The 24,004-nt window shown below is 30.1% G+C and overlaps 4 protein-coding genes across 10 annotated transcripts; 2 read left to right on the top strand and 2 right to left on the bottom strand.

Moving 5' to 3' along the window:
- Positions 1-691: 691 nt before the first annotated feature.
- On the top strand, positions 692-3,436 carry LOC115713596 (diaminopimelate decarboxylase 2, chloroplastic). Of its 4 annotated transcripts, none has more exons than XM_061107275.1 (3): positions 692-1,714; positions 1,937-1,982; positions 2,879-3,436. In XM_061107275.1, exons 1-3 carry the CDS (start codon positions 1,482-1,484, stop codon positions 3,062-3,064), a joined length of 465 nt encoding a protein of 154 aa, XP_060963258.1. In that variant the 5' UTR covers positions 692-1,481; the 3' UTR covers positions 3,065-3,436. The 4 variants fall into 4 exon arrangements, with proteins under 4 accessions (XP_060963258.1, XP_030497947.1, XP_030497958.1 ...); XM_030642087.2 differs by having other exon boundaries at positions 1,937-2,026; positions 3,086-3,436; XM_030642098.2 differs by having other exon boundaries at positions 1,937-2,026.
- LOC115723609 (uncharacterized) lies at positions 3,248-6,258 on the top strand. Its single transcript, XM_061106218.1, has 4 exons — positions 3,248-3,261; positions 4,816-4,923; positions 5,258-5,342; positions 5,682-6,258. The coding sequence occupies exons 1-4, from the start codon at positions 3,248-3,250 to the stop codon at positions 6,138-6,140; spliced, it is 666 nt and encodes a 221-aa protein (XP_060962201.1). The 3' UTR covers positions 6,141-6,258.
- A 2,934-nt stretch (positions 6,259-9,192) lies between these two features.
- On the bottom strand, positions 9,193-23,780 carry LOC115713590 (protein FAR1-RELATED SEQUENCE 5-like). Of its 4 annotated transcripts, XM_061107271.1 has the most exons (7): positions 23,234-23,778; positions 22,756-22,915; positions 15,048-15,120; positions 14,883-14,946; positions 11,524-13,447; positions 11,102-11,410; positions 9,193-10,993 (listed from the first exon to the last, which is right to left on the bottom strand). In XM_061107271.1, exons 5-7 carry the CDS (start codon positions 12,228-12,230, stop codon positions 10,819-10,821), a joined length of 1,191 nt encoding a protein of 396 aa, XP_060963254.1. In that variant the 5' UTR covers positions 12,231-13,447; positions 14,883-14,946; positions 15,048-15,120; positions 22,756-22,915; positions 23,234-23,778; the 3' UTR covers positions 9,193-10,818. The 4 variants fall into 4 exon arrangements, with proteins under 4 accessions (XP_060963254.1, XP_060963256.1, XP_060963257.1 ...); XM_061107273.1 differs by lacking the exon at positions 22,756-22,915 and having other exon boundaries at positions 15,048-15,116; positions 23,234-23,780; XM_061107274.1 differs by lacking the exon at positions 22,756-22,915 and having other exon boundaries at positions 15,048-15,100; positions 23,234-23,780.
- LOC115713612 (uncharacterized) lies at positions 21,938-23,487 on the bottom strand. The gene is made up of 4 exons (XM_061106217.1): positions 23,410-23,487; positions 22,593-22,751; positions 22,366-22,496; positions 21,938-22,288 (listed from the first exon to the last, which is right to left on the bottom strand). Exons 1-4 carry the CDS (start codon positions 23,485-23,487, stop codon positions 22,183-22,185), a joined length of 474 nt encoding a protein of 157 aa, XP_060962200.1. The 3' UTR covers positions 21,938-22,182.
- Positions 23,781-24,004: the final 224 nt, after the last annotated feature.

Genomic DNA, 24,004 nt, shown 5'->3' with positions numbered 1-24,004 from the left:
GTTGTCCAAAGTTTTCCACAATAGAAACACCTCGCAGAATCACTAGGAATCTCTTGACTGGTGATCTACTCTTCCCTTTGTTTGCGTGTCTATGATGATGTGCACTATTACTTCTACCCCGTTTCCGGTAGAATTTCTTGTGAGATGGCCTTCCCTACTTGTCAAAGTTCATTTCACCATGTCCAACTGGATTTTTCACTCTTCATCTCTAAGTCTTTAGATTTTAGTTTGAGATGACTTCATCAAGTGTGATCGAAGTCCTTCCATACTGATTGTCGTCTTTACTCTACGTATGAATCGTGCAATGAATTCAAAATGATTATTGCTCGATTTTCATCACTGTAGGCTTCATTCTCTCCCCGAATTAGCCAATTCAATGTGCATTCCGAGAAACTCATCAAGATTCCGATCTGTGGTTTTAGTGTGGCTCATCTTAAACCCAAAGATCCTTTCTTTTAGGTAGATCTTGTTAGTTAGGATTTTTGTTGAAACCGCTTCTTCAAGTTTCTTCCAAATTTTATTTGGTGTTTCTTCTTTATCAACCAATCCGATAATGGCATCGAAAGGTTGAAAATTATGATTCCGGGTCGTTTCCAACAGTTCTTCTTCGTTGAATCTTTGAAGTGTTTTACGGCCATTCAATAGGGTCTTCAAGAACCCTAAGTAGTTTCGTGAGCAGCAGATCGATCTTTCTCCTCCAGATCCTGTAGTCACCAGATCCATCAAAACGATCAATGTCAACTTTGATATTGCTCATGTTAGAAAAATCAAAATTAAATTGAGTTGAGTTTAGAAAGATTTGTTTATTATCAGTTTGTGGAATTTCCACAGATTTTCCACTGTCCACAACTTCTTGTTGTGTTTCTTCTTCTTCTCCCAGTCTTGATCACTTTCTTGAACCTTTCTTGAGTTGATTTAAGCTTGAACCAAAGCTCTGATACCACTGTAGGAATTTGGCTTGGTGAAATCCCAAGTTTGCCCTACACCACTCAAGAAACGAGTCAAAACGACAGGGACAAATCTGTCCCAGAAAAATTCAATTTAAAACTCAATCAACGACCAAAGAACCCTGGTCGTTTAACCTACACGACAATGAAAACTTGTCGTTCTTCACTCACACGACAAATCGTTTAAACCAAACGATTTGTCGTTCTGGATTGAACAAAAGTAAGTTCAATCAGAGCTAACCCTAGCTCATTTGCACCTTCGAACATTCGAGAATTTCTCAAATTCTCTCTCTTTCTCTCTGCCTTCTCTCTGGTTCTCAAACCCTAGAACCAGAGATCCTTCTCGATCTATTGATCGATCTTACCCAGAAACCTTCCCAAAAAACACCACACAATACACACATACAAATATCAAGCATAGATCATTAGGTTAGGGTTAGAAAATTAACACCAGAGTTTATAGAGGTTCGCCCTAAATCAGGGGTACGTCCTCTTTGAGCTCGCCTTGAAGACGATCTACAGATCTGCACTATTATGATGAAGATTGATACAAAGGTGAGAAATCCAAGTCACAACACTTTGACTGGTATTTCAGATTTGCTCTCTTTTCTTTCTATGTGTTTATCTCTCTGTATTTTCTTGGTTTCTCACTCACTAACACTTTTTCTTTCTTTGCATGAACATGGACTGCTGAGATTTGGAGCAGAAGCTTTCAGATCTTGTACTCTAGGGTTCGAGTTTCTGGTATCTCTCAACTTAGAGATCTGGTATGATCTAGTGTCCCTTTTATACTTGTAGTTTTAGGGTTGATCATAGATCTGGAAGTTAGTTACAGCTTCGGTTGTAACTAACAACCAGATCTTGATCCACTAGAGGCGAAGCCACCTAGGATCTGTTTTCTGTTGTGTTCTGGTTGTATTTATTTGTATTTTTCTCTTCATCTGTAAAACTGTAATAATAAAGGTTACAGTGAGGTCTAATTTTAACAGTGACCAATACTACGAATCTACGATTTGCAACTATGATGGGAATGAGGTACAAAGGAAGGGACTTTTGTATTTCAGGAAAGAGTTATGCAGGTGATTAGCCTCCTAACTCATTTTCTGCTGATTTAATAAAATTAATTAAGTACCAAACATCTCTAAATTCAATTGCTAAATTCATGTTTGAACCAACCAGTTCTCCAATTTCTTCATGCTAACCACATATCTTATGCACACTTACATTCATGTATCATAATACTTTGTTTGAATTGTTGGTTTTATTCATGGACATCTATGTATTAGGACATTATGTTCCTCAGCTGAGCCAAGCAATTGTAAAGCACAACTCTGCAACAAAGGAAAAAACAATTAATCTGAAGGGCTATTGATCTGTTAAGAATATGTAACAATTCAGATTCATTGAAAAGGGGAGAATAAATTTTTATAGTTTTAACTATAACATATTTATATATGCATGTCTCTCTTGCCAATTTTAACATGTAACTTTGCTAGTTTTATGGTTAAAGGGTCATCTTTATCTTGGACTTTTAAGGTCACCCTCTCATGAAAGTGTGTATTTTACTTGTTAATGTGTTATTTATAGTTTTTGATTCGTTTCTTAGACTTATTACATTTAAACCCATCCTGAAACGGAGATCTTATAGGATTAGTACTTGTGTTGTAGTATACAAGCTAGATATGTTGAATCATGAACGACGCAGACATTAATAAACCAACTTAGATGAAATGATTTTTGAATAAGAGCTTGATCAAGTGCTTGGCTCTGAAGAAGATGTAATTTTGTTTGCTAAAGAGTAATTTATGGAAGGCTGGGTAAGGAGAGGACTGCTGCAATATTATGTAGCATTATACTTATGTTGGAAGTATATTATCATGAAATAAATGAGATTACTTTAGTAAAAAAAAAATATCTTTCTTGATTTTCAGGTTTCCTTTTTTCTTATGCAAAGTTATGAACCTCCAGTACCGGCGTGTGCTGTTAATGAAGTTTTAAGTCAAATATCCGAGGAAGGATCATCTCCTTTGCCAATAATCTTGGCCCCATTTATTGTGTCATCATTTCTTGTTCTTTTATGTGTATTAGAAATTCTACTGCAACTCTCTTTAGTATAAGCTTCATCTGATGTTGTGCAGATGTATCTTTAATGGGAATGGCAAGTTGTTAGACGATTTGGTTTTAGCTGCACAAGAAGGTGTCTTTGTTAATATTGATAGTGAATTTGACTTAGACAATATAGTAGCTGCTGCAAGAATTGCTAGAAAGAAGGTTAATTGTCCTACTCTGGATTAACCTAGATGTGGATCCAGAGGTATGCATTTCCTTCATGTAAAATCCCCCTTTTACAGTGTTCTTTGGTTGATGTAAAGCTGTTTTTTTTTTTCCTTTTTCCATTAATAAGAATAAGCTTATGATACACACGATGTTAGAAATTGCATATGGATTAACAGGTTATAAGAAGGATGCATGGTAGTTACTTTCTTTTTCATTCTCTCTAATCATTTTAAGCATATAATTTCTGGTGTACTTGAGCAGATACCAAGTGTGTGGGTGGTTTCTTCTCTTGTACCAATTGTAGGTGGAGTGGCATTGGCTTCCTTCACGGAAGCTTCTTTTAATTGGTAAGAAATTAAGTCAATATGATTATGGAATTAGAGAAATTATTAAAACATATATAATTAATAATCCACAAACATTCTCCCATGTGATAAAAAATAATTATGATTTTTGTATCTTATTCCAATCTCTATTTAATTATTATTTGCAAGTCAAGTCATGATCTATCTTCACTAAATATATATATATTTATATGGAGGAGGTTCTAATGGTTACATTTTTATTGTAACTATCATGGTTACATTTTTTTTAGCCATTGGATCAGTATTAAATGGTTGTGATTAATTTGGAAATTAAATAAAAAAAAAATGACCTGTAACCTGATATTAACCTGTTAATTTATTTCCTTTTAAAACTTTAATTAAAATTAATTATATTTTAAAATTAAATTAAGTATTATTATTAATTAATTTGTTGCAATTTATTATTAAATAAGGATCTTTTAGCAATTTATTTTTTTTGCACTTAAATTATTTTAATTTTTACAACAAAACTCTTAATAATTTAAAATTATACACATATAACTTCATAATTAAAATTTTATTATACTTATAATATTTTAATTTAAAATGATTACATTTTTTTTTTTTTGAAAACATAAAATGATTACAGTTTATTGTATAGAGATGTCAACATTGTACATCATCAATATTGTACTTCTTTTCACATTATGTTCAACGTTCCTTACTCTTTCATTCCCTAAATATTGCTCTCGAACCCGTCAAACCCCTGCGCCTCCATCTTCTCCGATCTCACTCGCTCTACCTCTCTCTCTCTCTCTGCCATTTTGGCTTTCTTCAACTCAATCAGCTGTACCCTAGAATTTTTTTCAAACTTAGATCGGAGATTGGAGATCGAAGATTGGAGAGGACGAATTCCGTTTCACTCATTCGCCGCTGGATAAAACAATTGCTTCGCTCAAATCAGGTACTTTACTTAGGGTTTTGTATGGTTGTTTGTAATGGGAGTAAGTGAGATTACAAAGTGGATAGAAAATGTGGACAGAATTTGTGTGCCCATTAAGTGTTTGTTTTAATTCCTCAATGAAATGCATGAGAAATGCAACTAGTGGAAGAAACAAACCATACCAATATTATTTAGTTCCCTAAAGTGTTGTTGTGCTTATTTATGTCTGGATTTTAATTAATTGTCATAGAAATAAAAATTATGAACTTGATTTTTCTATGTGTGACTACTAGTTTATTAGATTTTTTTCTTTATTTCTTTTATTAAATTAATTCTTTGGCAGAGATCTGACTCTGCGGGCACGTGTTTCTGCCAAGACAGAAGAGAAGAAGTTGGAATCGCTGTATCTTCGGTGGAGTGAGCACCATAAAAAACTTTGCAATTTCATAAGGTAGATTTTCTATCAATGAACTTTTTGGTTTTTAGTTAGTGTTTATCATTCTTTTACAGTGTTTCACCATTGATGACTCCGATATGGTAAAGTTTTAACTGTTTAACTTCTCCTGCAGGTTATTTTTATTTTTGGCCCAAAAGTGTCCATATTCACATTTTATTGAGCCGAAGATAAGTTTTTCTGTTCATTTGCATAGCAGTATTGAAGCAACTTGATGGATGTTTGAAGTTTTTTGCTTTATAGGAAGGTTTTAGGTAGAAATTCAAAATCATATATTCTTTTTTCCAATTGTTGGCTCATATTTTATTGTTTTGAATTTTTTCTTTTTGAGGACTAAGACTGAGCCTCCAATTTATTATTTGCCAAAGAAGCCACTGGAGGCTGATGCAAATGAAGCTGAGCAGCGGAAAGAACAGGTTTTTATCCATCTTGTATTTTTTCATGAAGTATGTTTCATGCCTTAAGGCATACCATACCATGTCATGAGTTGGCCATTAATGGTGCTATAAAATATGCCATGATTTCAAAGTAGCTGGATACTTTTGTTTTGAAATACCTAAATTAAATCTATTTGCAAAATAATTTAAGTTCACTCCATACGATCTAGCTTTCATCTTTGATTTCAAGCATTCTTTAATGTTCAAAATGTTCAGATATTTCAGTGCAGTGCAGGGTTGATATTGTGACCTTGGTTTCAAATCTTCTTAACCATACTTGAATATCTCTTAATATTTATTTCACTTTATTCTTATCAGGCATTTGAAGAATGGAAGGCTTCTAGGAGAGAGGAACTGACCCAATACCAGAAAGAGATTGGGGAGCAATATCTTGCCAATGTTGAGAAAGAGTTGGAGAGGTGGCAAAATGCAAGGAATAGGAAAGCAAATAATGATGTGCTGAACTTGCAGGAAACAATGGACAAAGAATTGGACACCCATAGACTTGAGCATGGTCCCAAGAAAAGAACGATTCCGAGCGAAAGCAACAACGAAGAGGAAGATGACGTGGAGGACATGAATGGGGAGGATGACATGATGGATGATGTGCTAGATGTGGACGACAACACTCGAAGGGGTGAAGAAACAACTAGGACGAGATCTTTGCCGATAACGCCAGCCCAAATGCAGATAAAATTGAGTAGTGACAGTTATTACAATCTTCTTAATGGCCTCTTTCTTTTTTGTTCTTGTTTTATTTTGGCTGATTATTTGTAGTTGGTGGCTCATATATGTGTTTGTTGTAGGCATTTTTTTCTACTTGGTTCTAATGCTTTTTACACCTCGAGTTCTTGATCTTTTAGGATCAAATGTATTTTTCTTTTTAAGCCTTCAATCGTTTTACTTATTCTGTAGGACAGGTAAAATTTGCTGTTTTATTAAATAGACTTTGCGCAAAAAAAATAAAATAAGTTAATGGTAAGTCCAGTAACGAATATGTTGAATTGCCTAATCTGAGTAAGTAAATTATATCTCATCAAACCAACAATTATTGCATGAGAAATGAGTTGATTTTCCTACTCTGAGTAAGTAAATAGTATTGTTTTTTCTTTCTATAAAAATATATACATAAACTTACTTTAACAAGCACCTTGTTTTTTCATGAATGATATTATGTGTTTCCTTCTAGAAATTTTATGGTTTACATTGTTAATTTCCCATGGGAAGAGTTATAATAGTGAAAGAATTATTTTGGTCATTTCAGATTGGTAAAAGTCTCGCTGTGGCCTCCTTACTCATATATACTTGCTTCTTTCTGTTTTTAGTAGAATAATATCTAAATTATCCTATTGTTTGGTGAGTCTCTAACCTTAATTGACTTATTGCACCTGGTCATTTAAAATATTTTAATCTAAGGGTGTAAAATTAATCTAAAATAATCTAGAAAAAGTTATTTTTTGAATGAGTCCTGCTATATATTATCTCTGATGCTAGTTTAATGTAGACAGAAATTGTTTCTTTTACCGATTTGTTTGGTTTACATGACAATTGTTTAAATCCTATATAGGGTGACATTCTGTAATTGAGTATGAGAAACGATGCAACTCATGTAGAAGAAATTGTTCTCTTTAATCTAAATTAAGTTGCTCTATATGCTAGTTAATGGAATACCCTGCATTTCATGCCTAATTAATTATATTTTCCTTCATTATCTCTACATTAGAGTTTTTATAGTTTGATTTGTAGCATTGACTATAGCGTTGAGAGGAAGTTCTTATTTATCATGAGTTCGCAGGGAAGTTCACGACACCGACTTAAAGATCTCTTACTAGCAAGTGGTGATGATTACTTTATATGATGATTCGTTTTTGTTTATACCAGCTAAAGATTAATAAATGTTTATACTTTATGTTGAGTACATAGTTTGTATATATTTCAGTTTTTGTTCATTTTCAATTTATGTTCATACTTTATCTTAACTAAATAATGACAAATTATAAATTAATAAATACAAGAGAAAAAAGCAGAATTTTTTTTTTTTGCAACTCAATGACTATTAAAAACCGTCGTTGAGAAATACAAAATTTAAAATTAACATGAAAACTTTACTATAAGCGACGGTTTAAAACCTACAATATCACATTATGTTTGAGAAGCCTTTACTTTCTCATTATATTTTTTCATCAATAAGGAAACAACTGAAACTTTATATATAAATATTCAGTCATGATATAAGTGAAGTTATATGCCATTATTGACATATAACCATCTTACTGTGTAAGAACAATTTAGCTATATGAAAATGCAAGGATAAATAAGGTAAATGACATTCTATGATAACATTTGAGTTTAGTCTATCATTAAATGACATTTTATGATTTTCTACTCAAGTAGAAGTCTGTCACATCCTTCACAAGTTTCTCTCTATTTAAGTTGTAATTTGAATATGCCAACCAACAAGCTATGAAACATCTTTCTTCATTGGAATCAAACTGGATAACAGAAACATAAAAGAAATACAAATTAATCACACAAGATTGAAAAAAATAATGTTATAAATAAAAATAAAAAACAAAAGAGCTTAAAAATGTCTAACCTGAAAGGATCGCACATCAACTTTACAAGCCGTAATCATAAATAATATAGTAAATACCCCGCAGTCAAACAAATTAGGTTGTTTGGGGACGTAATCAGCACGCACAATAATAAAGCTAGCGAAGCTAAAATTAGCTGGCTTGTTTTTAATTTGACTCTCGAGACCCAAATCAAGATTTCAGAGCTATAATTCCACACATATACATAAAGACAACATAATAAGATAATTAAAATGTATAAATTTTTGAAATATTGAATTTGGATAAAATATCATAAACTTAATGTTATATCTTTCTAAGTCAATATCAATGGTTCATCTAGGTTTATGGATCTTAATCCTGATATGGTTAAGTTCAACTTAGTTGTATTATTTATATTCTTCAATTTGTTGGATAAAATACATTGAAGGGTAGAATAGTAAATTTGTCCCTATTCAATTTAAATCATCTATAGAGGATCTTTGGCTATTAGCATTCTAACAATGGATAATCATAACGTATCTATAGTGTGGTACATGAGGGCAGGTACCCGCAGGTATAATTGTCATCCTTACTGAAGCACACTAGATTATGCCACCATCTTCACATAAAGTGAGCACTTACCTATACAAACAAACAAATAATTAGTATTTTTGGCTCCTGACATTTCATGATCATGCCCCTCAAAAGTTATGACTTGTTAATATTTACAAATGTTTAGTCTTGTTGTATAAGTGGATAATGTTTTTTAAAAAATATATATGAATACAATTTTTAGTTAATTTTACCATAACTGTTTTTTCTTGTAAAGTTTCAAAATTATTTGTTTAGTTGGCCACTTATATATAAAACTAACAACAATCAAATATTAAGAAAACTTACTAGTTACACTATTATAATTGGTTTAATTCATTATTATAAGATTTTGGTTTTCTTTTTTTTTTTAATTATAGAATTTAAATTAAATGGATTGATTAATGGGGTCTTTTCAATATTATACCTAAAATTAATTTTATTTACGAAAATTCAAAACTATTATAAAAAAAAATTGTGAGAATACGATTCGCTATTTAATTACTTTTAAATTTTAAAAAAAATGTTTAAGTAAATTATAAATTTTGTTGTTATAATAAATCTTATTTGATTAAATTTTAGTTAACTAGATACATTAAGGTACAAAGAGTATAATGGTAATTTTGTGGTTGACACTAATAAAATTGTAATAAGGTGGAAGTGAGTAGTGTGTGTTGTGTGTTGTGTGTTGTGTGTAAGCTATAAAATAGAAACACACAAGTGCTGCACATGAATGAATTGAAGAACGTGGCAATCATTAAAAATATCACTTTCTTTAGAAATTAAAAAAATTTCTAATGTATTAAGACAACAAAATTGTTTATATGTAAAATTAAAATTCAGTTGTTTAGAATATTACGTATAAGTTTTGATGTATATTTAAATAAATAAAAAAAAAAGTTCTGACATAGAAAGAAAATGAAATAAAGCTTATTGAATAGTGAAATGTATAATCAAACAATTGGTATACCTATTAATAAAAGTTTGAAAAAAAAGCCGTATAAAATACATTAATATAATTGGAGTCAAAATTGCAAATAAAATCAAATTAATGTCATTTGGCCTAAATTTCTCTTGATTAAAAGCTATAAATTTAAGCAATCCTTATTTTAAACAAAAATTTTAGAGTTGATATCATGATTCTAGCTTTTTTTTAATATAATTTAGAATTATACTGAAATTTAAAAAAAAAAAAGTGATATTTTTCTATTTTGAATAAAAGAAAATATTACTGTAATATTTAAAACATAATCAATCTTATAATATATAATAGTATCCGTCCAAATTATAATATTCAAAAAAAAAAAAAAAAAAGAAAACACTTCAAACAATATGATTATTATCAAATAAAAATTAAGAACCAGTCCAAATTTAAGAACCTCTTTCAACTTTTTTGTCCCTTTGAGCTTTCTTCTCCATCATCCTGCTTATATGGGCAACTTCTTGAGTTATGTCCAGCACATTTGCATGTTTTGCATAATCTAGGCTTAATTAGCTCCTTCATTTTACTACCACTTTCAGCAAACAATCTTTGAGAGGATTGCGATTTCGTTGGCCTACCCTTATTTGCTTCTACTTTTGGATCGTCAATTTGAATTGTAACCCGAAAATCTTCATTTCCATCATCATCATCTTCATTGTTTGTCATATTTTGTAGGTCTTCTACTAATGTTGACATCACACTCATAGCCTTGGTGAATGCTCTTTGAGATTTGGTAGCATAATATGATACCAAACTCGTTTGGGTGTTGATTCTACCATACCTAGTATTTTGTACTGCATTGGGATGTGGACATCTTCTCTCTTTACCAACTGATTTAGGATCAATGTCTTTTGCATCTTTCATCCAACGAGAATTGATAAGGCAACCTGGAAAATTACCTTTGTTTGAGTGCTTCATGATGCAAAAATGTGTCTACATGGTATTCCTTTAGTCTCAAACCAATAGCAATCACATCTGATGTCTTCCTCATCATGAGAAATAAAAACCTTACGCTTAGGATGATTACTCATATACTTTGATACTAGAAATAAATCATAATTAGGTAAAATCTCAGACTTTGAGCAAGAATACTTATCTCCCCTTTTTATCTCAGCTTTGACTAGGTTGAATACTTTCCTTGTAAAGATTGAAGCTGCTTGTTCTTCAATGTTTGGCATGCTTGTCAGTTTTGGACATGGATCAGTCATATTCGTCTTGTAATTTTCTGCCATTTCATTATAACGTAAGGCAGCAACGCCATTGTCGCAATGCCTCAAGAACATCCACAATGGTAGCCCTTTTTCTAAATCCTTTTTGATGAATGCGTTCATAGACTCGCATATTCCAGTTGCCCTGGCCCACCGAAAAAATGACCCCGCAAAAATGTATCTGCCCACTTATGCCTCATAGCATATTGTTCATTAAACCAAATATTGTTGGATAGGTTGTAAGCATCTTTCAATTTCTTCCAATTATCTTCCCATTCGCTATTTGAATAATACCTTAATGAATGTGAAATTAAGTAAGTAATATTGTTAAAATTAAATCGACAATAACTTTAAATATAACATAGCTATATAATTAATAAAAAAATTTAAAATATATTATACCTGAAGATCAATTTCTTAAATTCTTTGGTGAATCCAGTTTTATGTATATGAAAAATTGCATTTTTTAGTAAATGCCATGAGCATATTCGATGAACTGTTTCAGGCATCACCTTATTCAGTGCTTTTTTCATAGAGAGACAACCATCGGTCAACACTGTTTTTGGCATCTTACCCTCCATACACTCTAAGAATGTCTTAAGAAGCCATTTATAATTTTCCCATTTCTCATTTTGAAGAAGACAGAATCCAAATACACATGTTCTGTTGTGGTTATTGTACCCAAGTAGAATTACTAATGGTTTTCCATATCTGTTACCACATAAAAATAAAATTTTCACTTTTGGAACAAGTTATTAATAATTAAAACTAAAATAATTTAAAAATACTTATGTAATGTTGTTAAAATTATATATGTACAATACCTATTAGTTTTGTAGGTTGCATCAAAACATAGACAATCTCCAAATAATTCATAATCCACTTTCATTGATCCATCAGCCCAAAATAAGTTAGTTAACCTATTTTCTTCATCAACATCATGGTTGTAAAAGAAGTCTGCATCCGGACCTTTCTTTGATTGAAGATAACCCATGGCAGTGGTTGTATCACAATCATCCCAATTTCTAAAGTTGTTTCTCAAACCTCTATATAAATCAGCTTTTATACATCCCACCTTTTCCCAACCTCCATATATCTCTACTAGATATTGCCAAATGTGAGAAGTTATTATTCCAGCCCTTTTCATCAACAATGCTACTTCCCTCACAGGTTCAGTTAGTTTTCTATTTGATCTAACAAATGGTTTTTCGTGAGACTTAGCTAGAGCATGAGTATGATGAACCCTAAAACATTTAACAAACCAAGTATTGGTTTTTTTGTTCAAAAGTATTTTTAAGGTAGCCCTACAACCCACTCTTGTCACATCACGTTCTTCCTTTTTTCGATTTTCAATATGCTTATACTTTTCATCTCTAAAGCCTTCACTTGAACAAAGCCAACTTCTACAATTTACAACACCACTCTTGTTTTTCCTTTTCAATTTTTTTCTCACACTAAAGCCTATTAATTTAGCATATAAAAAATAAAACTTCTCAGCTTGTTCTATTGAAAGGAATTCCTTACCTACCATGTCAGACTCAATTATATCTTCTAAATTTTTATTTTTTTTAGAATAAAAAGTTTACATTGCAGATGTATTTTGACCAAGAAGAGAAGATGTATGTTTTTCAAGCAATCGAACGATTGGAGAAGAATGTATCATCAATTAAAGAGGATGTTGAAGAACTCATTCGTTTTCAGCGGGAAAAAGAGAGAAGGGAAAAAGATGTTGAACGAGAACTTCATGAGTTGAAGTTAGAATTAAAATTAAAGAGTTTGTTTACTAAAATGAAAAAAGATTTGGGGGAAGTAGATGGATTATTTGGAAGGATCGATGAAGTATTTGAAAAGAGCTCAAACACAACTTGTGGTGATCTTTCTATCAAGACTCCATCTACTGAAAATAAAAAGACTAAGCTTAATACAACTCTTGAGTCTAATTATTATGAAAGTGGGGTATGTAATCTAATTTATATATTGGGGAAATTTATCTTTCCTTGGTTTTGGTTAATATTTTTATTCAGTTAATATATTGTCTTTTTTTTTTTTTTTGTAGGATGATTCTAACGAAGAGAGAAGTCATGATAAGGCTACCAAGAGAAAAATAATTTAAGCAGATGTGTTTTGGACGTTTGGATGGGGAGCGTTCTAATTTTTATCATTTTATTAATGCTTTTCTTTTACTTATATTGTTCTACAGCATAGTTAGTGAGTACTTTCAGAAACTACTATTATTCTGAGCTCTTTATTTTTATTTGTCAATTTCTCTTTTTCTCCTCATATATGGAATAAGTTATTAGTTATTATTTTATAAAGTTTTCATTACAAATAATTTTTTCGTTATCGCAAACTTAAACCCCTATTCATTGTATAGATTACTACAAATCATACAACTTGCATTCATACATTTACTCCAATTTGTTACAAAAAGAATAGGTCTAAAAATGAGAACACAATACCATTTTTCCATTGCAATCTATAATAAAGATACAACTCTTAATATCAACAACAAGGATGATATGCTGAGTATTTATTTTTTCAATCATAAAGGAACGAACTTTTCAGAGTAGTATGATAATATCAAGAGCAAGAATTAGCCAAAAAACATTTCATGCAATTACATCCACTCAACAAAATGTCTGAATTGGGGAAAGACAATAAAGTATTATTCGAGCATGAAATGATACCTGGGTTGCAAAGACCTCAAAGTCTCCACTTCTAACAACATAGCAATCTCCTTTCACCTCCCTTGAAAAGGATGAAAACTAACACTTGTTACACATTTGTTAAAGATAGACAGAGGGGAAAAAAGAGCTCAATAACACGGACCTGGGTTGAATAAGATTAACATTGTATTGATTTAATGTGATATTGAATCAGAGTAACAATTTTGTTCTATGATTTTCAAGAAGAGTTATAACACGTGTGTTTTTTCTTTCTCCATAATTATTGGTAAAGTGTTTGAGAATTGCCTCTTTCAGCATTTTTCTTTTCAAATTAGTTTTTTTGTTACACAAAATATTTAGGGAGTCTGCACAAACAGGATGTGTTTGCAAATTGTCATGCTTGAATGTTGAGATTTTAACTGTTAATGCAATGAAGATAATTTGTTTTCTTTCTGACCCAACACAAGTATTATGTACATTAGACTGTTTTTGTATGTTAATGCAAATTGTGATTTTTGATATGAAAAGCATGTAAAATATGCAAATTGTGGAGTTTAATAGGAATTACTTGCTTATCATTATTTTGTGAACACTTTTTGTTTGAACACTTACTTTCTAACCATAAAGAGTTCTTTCCAACTCTTAAACTTACAGATTTCATAGTCATTTGATAGAAGTTGAACAAAAATATGAATATACTGACATAGTAGTTAAACATCTATATCACAAAGCATTCTTTCTAATTATGATCATCAATCTTACAGATTTCATATAACTGTTGAATTTGATCATCTTCACACAATGAAAATCAAATTATGAGCGTTGAATTCGAATTTATGTTCTTGCCTTTTAATATAAGTTTTTGTTTGATTTGTGAGATGAACTTTTAATTAGTCTTCAAGTCTCGTTGAACTTCTCAGTGAGAGAGATTGTCTGATATTTGATAATTACTCTATAGCTTTAAATTATTTTCCATTGTTTCTTCCTTTGTAATCTTAGAGTAAATATTTAGCTTTTGAATTAGGCTCTATGCACTCCTTACAATCTTCATTTGTTTTACATGTCTTAATTTCTATTTGAAGCCTTGTTTTTTAGTGTGATATGGTCTGGGTTGATTCTATGTGTTTGAAAAAATCCATGCTCGGCAAAAGTTTACATCTATGATCACTAATGAGCTAAAATCTAACATAATATTTAAATAAGTTATGCTTTTATAGGTATCAACATCACTACTAATCTTATTAGTACTAATCTTGAATGGCTCTCTCATCTCTCTTCTCTTAGAATCTTAAGTTTGAATTACATCAATATAACAAATTCCAAATCCACAGATTGGATTCATGGCACACTATTATTTACAATCATAATGGTATGGAGTGAAAAAAAACATTTTGTACTAATAAGATTCGAACATAGATTGTTTCTGTTATGGTCACAACAAACACATTTTATCACTAATTTTTGATGTCATGAAAATCATTAAGTGATGATCAAATGAATAAGATTTTAGAACTAACCAGGGAGATTTTTCTCTAGTATGCTCCATTCTTGATGAACCTTCTTTAACCAACTTCTTTTGGCCTATAAGGAACAAAAATGCAAAGCAAAGGAAGTTAAAAAAAGGATTTTGTTGACAATATCAAAGTTCACAACTTTATTATCTCTTAACATTCTTTTCTAACCTGTGACAATGTGAACCCTGCACCGGTGTCAAGAAAATGGTGGTCGGAACAATCTGCAACCATATCAAACTGACTAAACTTATCTATATTAGAATATTTCTAATTAAGGAAATAAAATAATATTATTGATTCTGATAAATGAATATTTTATATTCATTGAATCTGGACAGAATCAATTACGTAATATTCTATATATGGTCAGATTTCTATATTCATTACCTGATTTGATTTCCTGAATTAATTGTCAAAATATTCTGACAATTAATGTGGCACGAATCTTGATGGAGTATCTCACCTATAAATATAGGGTCTCGGTCCCCGAGCTCCTCACTCATTCTGTTCATAACAGCAAATTCCATCTAAAGAGAGTTGAGAGAGCGAGGAAGCCCGATTACCCATGGTAGTCAATTTCCTTTGCAGATCAAAGCTTATGTGGGTTTGAAGCTCAAGATTCAATGGCTGGAGGTATTTCGATACTTAATACTTAAACATATACATTTCAGTTTATATATATAAATTTCTAACAGTTGGTATCAGAGCGGTTTTTATCTCTGCCTTGATTTTAGTTTGAGTTTCATATATATATATATATACTCGTATATACAGTGTTTATATATATATATATTTAATTCAGTGTTGATATATATATTTATTTTCGTTTGTGTATATATTTATATATTCATATTCATCCAATCCCAATTATATATATACATATATATTTTCATACATATATACTTGTTTATTCATTCGGTTCATATATATATATTCATATACATATATATATATATATATATATATTTTTTCTTCATTTCATTACGTATATATGTTGTATATATATATATTATTTATATATCTAAATGCTATATACAAATATATACATATATACATTTCATGTTTATATATATACATACAGTATTTTTATTTTTCTGTATATATATATATGTATATATATTTATATATATATTGTATATGTATTAATACATTCATATATTAATATAGATTGTTCTAAGCATGAAAATCCACTTTGAAAAAACAAAGAAATCTCAAAATTATTTTTCAGAAAATTTTGGTGATTTTTAAAGTCTTTGTTTTATGTATTTTCGATGCATAAAATCTATATGAATGTCTTAATTTTTGCATTTAGATTCATTTGGAATTAATTTCATGATTTTTGGAAGTTTAAGGAAATTTTATCATGTCGTTTATGGCAGTGTATTTTTCAAAAAAAAAAAAAGGAAAAAATTTCGATTTTTTTTTATATATATATTTTTATTTATTTGGAAATATAAATTATTCTCCTATTGTTAATTTAGTCAATAAATTACATTCATTAATTTCCATTTTTAATTTAATACATATATTTAGAATTAATATGTTATTTAGTATAAACTGAAAATGGAAATTTGTTTTAATATGGTAATTAATTACATGATTTATTTAGGCATGTAATAATTGTGCAATTTGTATAATTGTGCATTTAATTATTTATTACCAAATTTATGTAATTTATTGTTTAAATTAATAAAATTTGAAAAATCTGCCATTAAGTATAGTCTTTAATTTTGCATTTAATTCATTCCATATAATTAATTGTACTAATTTGTATAATTACCTTATTTATACAAATTAATTATTAGTATAAATATTTAAGATATTATATGGTCATAAATGCATAATTAATTATATATTATGGAATTAAGCATTTAATTTATTATCATACAATAATTGTATTAATTTGTATTTATTTGGCAAATTTATGTTTAATGCAATTAATTTAGATTTGTATGATTTAAATGCTATACATAAATTCCTTTTATAGTGCTAGATATATTTAGAAATATTCAAACATTAAGATAGGTTGAATATTTTATATAGCACATTAAGTTTCATAAAACTTCATAAAATATTCATAAAACTTCCTAAAATGAATAAAATATGAATAAAATGTAAGTAATTTTGTGGTTTGACATAAGAAAACATGAATTTGGGACAAATGCTCATATCTAGAACGGTTTTTAATGATCTTCGGACGACCACACTAGGAGCATTAATCTCAGTGATTGTCTACTATGTTAATAACGAAATTACTTTTAGGTAGAGCCAAATACCTAATGTCAAAGTGAAAATATAATTTTATATAATTAGGGAGTAGCCACAGCATCCTTATTTGTATAAAATTATATATTAATTAAAATTCACCTTAATGGACATAACTTGTAATTAATTATATAGGTATAATAATTTTACCCCACATGGATTTTATTATATTTGTATAATTAATTAGGATAATATGTTAAATTAAATTCTCTTAATTTACCCCACAGGGAGTTATGGGGATTTAATTTAATAGTGTTATCACAAATTTAATTAAAGATAGATAATAAACCTTCATTTTCCAAAACTAATTGTTTAATTAAATCTATCATAAAGTTCATCTAATTTTATTAAATTTAAAATTTAGCCCACAGGCAATTTTGGATTTAGTAAAATTTTAATCTTCAGTTTATACTTTGGTGTCTAGTGAACCACATAATTTTAAATAATTAGGGAGTAGCCACAGCATCCTTAATTATATAAAATTATATATATTAAGTGGATTAAGATCACATAATGGACATGAATTATGTGAACATAATAATCTTACCCTACAGGGATTTTATTATATTCACATGATTAATATGTTAAATTAAATTCTCTTAATTTATCCCACAGGAAATTATGTAGATTTAATTTAATAATTTTATCATAAAGTATAAAATTTTGAAACATTTATAAATAATTAAGTGTTTCATACCTTTCATTAAGATAGAAATATTAAACTTTAAGTTTTTCATAAATTGTGTAAATCTATCATAATCTACATCTAAATCTAATCTTATTAAATTAAAAATTTAGCCCACAGGCAATTTTTGTTTAATAAGATTTCATATTTAAGCATGTTTATTCATTGGTAAAAACATGATTCATTTAAACCTCAAAACTATATATGTAATTTTATTACATCACTATTCATAAATTTCTTAGAAATTTTCAAAATTTATTCTGATAATTTCATCTAGCATATACAGTTTTTACTGTATAATTAAGAAAAATAAATCACACTTTATTATCACCAATAAATTTTAATTTATTGTGTATGAATTCATTCTAATATAGTTAATGTGATTATTAACACATAGTGGATTATTTTAGATTGTTATTCCACATTCATAATTTCTTGCAAGGTTTACAAATAAACCTAAGAAAGTCGATAGCGTGAGCAAATCTTATCCACAGACAAGATAACTTCTCACATTTAGAAGTTTAAGGAATAAGCAATATAGTAGTGGCTTTGTTTTAAAATTGGCAAAGATCTTTATGTTCCAAGATTCTATTGAAACTTGATTTAGACACATTTAGAGGTCTTTACTACAAATGATGTCACTCATAAAGATATGCAAGTTCAATCTGACAATAAGAAATGTGTTATTAATAAGAATTCTTCTACATTATAGCACCAAAAATTATGGAACATATCTCCATAAATAGAATAAATGTTAGTAAATGGTGGGGATCTTCATTACACTTGATTTTACTAACTTTATTTAGAACTTGTGTGAATTTCATTAAGAATATGTATTCCAACAAGTCAAAATCGGTGCATACTAGAATTCTATCATATTAGAAATCATACAAGTCAATTAATTTTGAAGACATGGACTCAAATTTTGCATCTCTTTTTTAACGATTACTCACATAAATAATTTTTCTACAAAAGTATGGATTTATATGTTTCAAAGACATTTAAATCTTAAGTAGAGAAATGGTGCATTTTGCATATTAAGATAGTGAGATCAAATATAAAATGGAGAATACTACATCAAAATTCGTGAGTATGGATAAACTCCCAGTGTATTTGTAAAGTTTCTTTAAAAGCATGGGTTCATTGCCCGATACATATGCTTGGTACACCCAAATTATAGTGTGTAACAGATTTAAGAAACTAAGCATTTTTGGACATGGGGTGGAGCCTACATAGCAAACTCCAATCTTTTCTAAATCTTTGTCTATTGATACTCAACAATGGGGTGTACATATCGAATCGTGTTCTAACCAAAGTTGTTTCTCAAACATATTTTGAGTTGTGATAAGGTTGAAAACCGACTTGATGACATGTACACATTTTATAAATACCCATATATAGTTAGAGTACAATTGTCAAAGAAAAGATCTGGGCCCTAAACCATAAATGAGCATATTTCATTTGAAAAGCTATAAGGTTTAAGGGTTACATATTTTATTATCCATCTCACAACACTAGAATTGTGGAATTAAGAATTGACTTGATCAGTGGGAGTGATCAATCTAGGAACCTAGTTTCCGAGAAAGATCATTCATATTTTCTCAAACTTCCACCTCAAGTGTTAGATTAATTATGATTCACAACAACCTTTAAGATTACTGGTTATTGAGAATTCATAACTAATCATTAATAATATACAAGTCATCGGTAAAATTCTAATAAGTTATGTTATTTAGTAATTGCTTACAATTTCTAAAATAACATGCTATTGAACCATTTGCTCTTTTAAGAGTTTGTTGGTCCATCCTTAAGATGACTTATTAGAACAGTAAGATCACTGTATTCTAGTGATCACATTTTGTACAATAAGAGTTCAACTACAATATTAATTTGAGACACAAATTAAATTATAGAATGATAAAGAATTGAAGTTGTAGTACAACATGCCATGAATGAAGAAATGAATATGTTAAAGAGCAATAAAGTTTATCTTTAGTAAAGTTGCCTAATGGGGTGGAGAACATTAATTAAGCATAAGTTTTTTCACCAATAATATTCATTAGGCAACATTGAGAAACATAAAGATATAAAAGAATATTCATTGCTAAGAAGTTCATTTTGAACTAAGAATCAATAACAAATGAGATTTACATTCTCAATTGTTTTTATAAAAGATTCTATTATAGACCTTGGCATTTGTTGCTTGTTTTAATTCATTAATCAATTCCAAATAGTGAACTAGAGGAGAAGGTATATAGATTGCCACAAAGATTTTCCTCTAATAGTGGTGAACATATGCAAGCTTAAAGTGTCTACCTATAGATTAAAACAAACATCTCAAATTGGTATTATATCATCTTTTCTTTAGGTTTGAAAAGATAATTATGGAAATAATTATATACCAAAAAGTTAGTGGGAGTAATATTTGTTTTATACGTCGACAATATGTTACTTGCAAATGATGATAAAAGTTTTCTATATAAGTTGAAATCATTCATATCTTAAATTATTATTTTGAGATAAGGAATATAAATAATATATATAATTTTAATTAATTAGAGAGTAGCCACGGCATCTCGATTAAATAAAATTATGTATTATTCATCGGAATATAACTTTTATCTTTAAGTGTGATAAATTCAACTCGAACTTGACATACGAAAAATGATGGAGTGAGAATAAATTAAGAACATTCATTTGCTTCTATTTTAGAAGCCTAATGTATGCCTAAGAGTCTGAATAAGACTTTGCATTACATTTGTTTCAGGATCGTTAAGTAGTATCAGAATAACTAAAGTTAAGACCACTTTATTTTTCATACAAAGTGATGAGGTATCTTTAAGATACTAAAAATTATATTCATACATATTTTAAGATGAATTGACCATCTGGAAATATAGTTAACCAATTAGATTCTAACATACTTCACTGGTTGTATTGATTCACGTAAATCAATATTTTATTATGTCCTTAAGATTACCAGTAAGTTATATTGTAGAGAATCTTGATTGTTATTTCCACTATAGAAGTCAGATTCATTTATTTTTTTGAGGATACATCTCGTATGATGTATTATAGAGTTTCATAGTAGGCCTAGAGTTCAGAATTACAGTTTCATTAGGCCATTAAGAAAATTTTGCAATAAATTCAGCTACAATATTTATGGCTAATAACTCTAAGAGTACTGGTCGAAGCTAGCATATCGACATTAAGTATTTAGCCATAAAAAGGCGTGATAAGTGGTCATTAATCACGCAAACTGAGTTGGGTGATCGCATAGATCCTTGACTAAAGGCATGCCGCAACACAAATTTAAGGATCATAAAGTAAATATGGGATTCAGTTAACCCATATGCAGTTTTTTATTTGTACAACCAAAAATTATTTAATGAAACTCTAATTTCGATATTTTCTCATATTTATGTGCACCTTAATTTCATCTGAGAAAATTATCGTAAGAGGACCTGAATAAACATAAGGGTTAGGGTTTATTCACTTAAGTACATTGCCACATAAAGTACATTGTTATATAATAAATATATCGTAATACATGGAAGATAATACTCGACTTATAATGAGGACATGTCGCTATGATTCGTATGTTTGTTATATAATGAGGAACGTTTGGGTTTGAATGTTTTAGTTTAAATGCTGACCAAGTGGGAGAATATTAGAATATTTCTAATTAAGGAAATAAAATAATATTATTGATTCTGATAAATGAATATTTTATATTCATTGAATGCGGAACGAATCAATTACGTAATATTCTATATATGGTCGATTTCTATATTCATTACGATTTGATTTCTGAATTAATTGTCAAAATATTCGACAATTAATGTGGCACGAATACGATGGAGTATCTCACCTATAAATATAGGGTCTCGGTCCCCGAGCTCCTCACTCATTCTGTTCATAACAGCAAATTCCATCTAAAGAGAGTTGAGAGAGCGAGGAAGCCCGATTACCCATGGTAGTCAATTTCCTTTGCAGATCAAAGCTTATGTGGGTTTGAAGCTCAAGATTCAATGGCTGGAGGTATTTCGATACTTAATACTTAAACATATACATTTCAGTTTATATATTTAAATTTCTAACAATCTAGATTATCATTTTTGGTCACATGGGGTAGATCTTTATCCTCTTGAATCTGTTTATCTGCCTTATTTACATGTCTGTTTCCAAATATACCCAACTCGGTTACTAGTTCTGATTCAGAACAAAGATCATTCCCTTCCATTACTTCTTTTGCATTAGACATCTTAGATTCACTTTGAACTTCGGGGACTTGAACTAATGGTGTTGAATCTGGATCCAAGTTCGAGTCAAGGGTTCCAAGTAGACTTGCAGCTACGTTTGTGAAAAAACCAATGGCAGCTTGTGGAAGGGAAAAGGAAGCAGTCTCCCATAGGTGTTTCTTGCAGCCAACATCAACCACAGTTGAAATAACCGAATCCTGAACATAACAATCTCATAAATTTTCGTTGAAAAATGCAAAGTCATAAACTTTTAGAGCAAGTTAGAGATTTTTACCATTTTTTGTCTCTTGAAAATTGTTTGTCATGTTCGATCATATCTTCGCTCAAGTCCTCAACTTCTTCATCCACAGAGATTGAAGCTGCACCATCATGTTTATCCACCCGAACAATTTCATAAGGCGCAACCTGTAAGGATGACAAGATAGTTAGCATTGGCTCTTATCTTATAACCAATTGCATCAAAGTTTGTATAAACAATTAAGGGATCCATAAATTGTGTACCTTGCTTGTAATACCATTAGCCCATTTCACCTCCACACCAGCATCTTCGAACCCCGTCACATTGCCAATGCAGGACAGATAGCATGTATCAGAAAACTTGTTATTATCATAGTCTGCAGTACCCTCTTCACTCTTGGAAAACTCGTTGTTTAGAGGATCCTACATAAGGAATCAACTGTCACAATTCGATGATGAAGCTGATACATAAGACCATCTAAACACCGAGTTTTCCAAGAGTGAAGAGGGTACTGCAGACTATGATAATAACAAGTTTTCTGATATTTTTTTAGCCGCACACAATTGTTCCATCATCATCGAATTGTCTGTTATTTTTTAGCCGCACACAATTGTTCCATCAGTTAACGAAACCAAGATTTGACAAAAATAATATGCTCTAAGAATCTTGCCCAGTCGAAGAAATAAAGGGGAAAAGAGAGAACTTTATCAAACTATCATCAAAATTCACAACCAACTAAAAGATATCAAACAGAAGATTAAAAAGCTAAGCTAAAAATTTTATCGTAACCATCAATATCATCATTACTAATTTTCAATCCAAACAGAGGAATTGAAACAATATGCATATACCTCAAAAAGAATCCACCTAAAAACACAACAGAGGCCAAGATTGAGGAGCTTACCTATGTGTACTGGCAACGAATAATCAAAATAGGAAAAACCTTCACAGCACCGTCAACAAGATGATTGATTACATTGGGTCCACAGTCGAATTTCTTTAGCCTCCAGCCATGGCCATCGACCCCAAAAGTGTGGAATCAGACAGGGTTTTGATACTCGACTACGGTTCCCAGTATACCCATCTCATCACTCGTCGTATCCGATTTCTCGATGTTTCCTCCCTTTGCCTTTCCGGAACCAGCTCTCTCAAGACCATTGCTGACTACAAGCCTCGAGTCGTCATCCTATCCGGCGGTCCTCATTCCGTACACACTCCTGGCTCCCGGAGCTTCCCTGACGGCTTCATTGAATGGGCCGAGTCCAATGGCGTGTTCGTGCTCGGAATCTGCTATGGTCTCCAGTTAATATTTCAGAAACTGGGAGAAACAAGAGTATGGGAGGATGGAAATTGAGGTGACCAAGGCTTTGGGGCTTTTCTCTTCCGATAAATTAAAATTTTTGAAAAAAAAAAAGTGTAAATATTATAATTAAATAGGTTAATGGTTAAAATAATTAAATCAAGGGATTTATATATAAATAAAAAAAATTATTTAAAAATTTTAATTGCTAAAATAGGTCTTTGTTAAATATTTATTTAATTACTTAAAAAATAGTTAATTATAATTAATTAATTCTAAAAATAGAATTTTTACCTATTGGTAACCTGCTATTGCAGGTCAAAAAAAAATGTAACCATATAGTTACAATAAAAATGTAACCATTGAATAGTCACC

Source organism: Cannabis sativa, chromosome X (genome assembly GCF_029168945.1).
Source record: "Cannabis sativa cultivar Pink pepper isolate KNU-18-1 chromosome X, ASM2916894v1, whole genome shotgun sequence".
In the NCBI taxonomy this organism is placed as follows: Eukaryota; Viridiplantae; Streptophyta; class Magnoliopsida; order Rosales; family Cannabaceae; genus Cannabis; species Cannabis sativa.
This window is presented reverse-complemented; position numbering and strand designations above follow the sequence as displayed.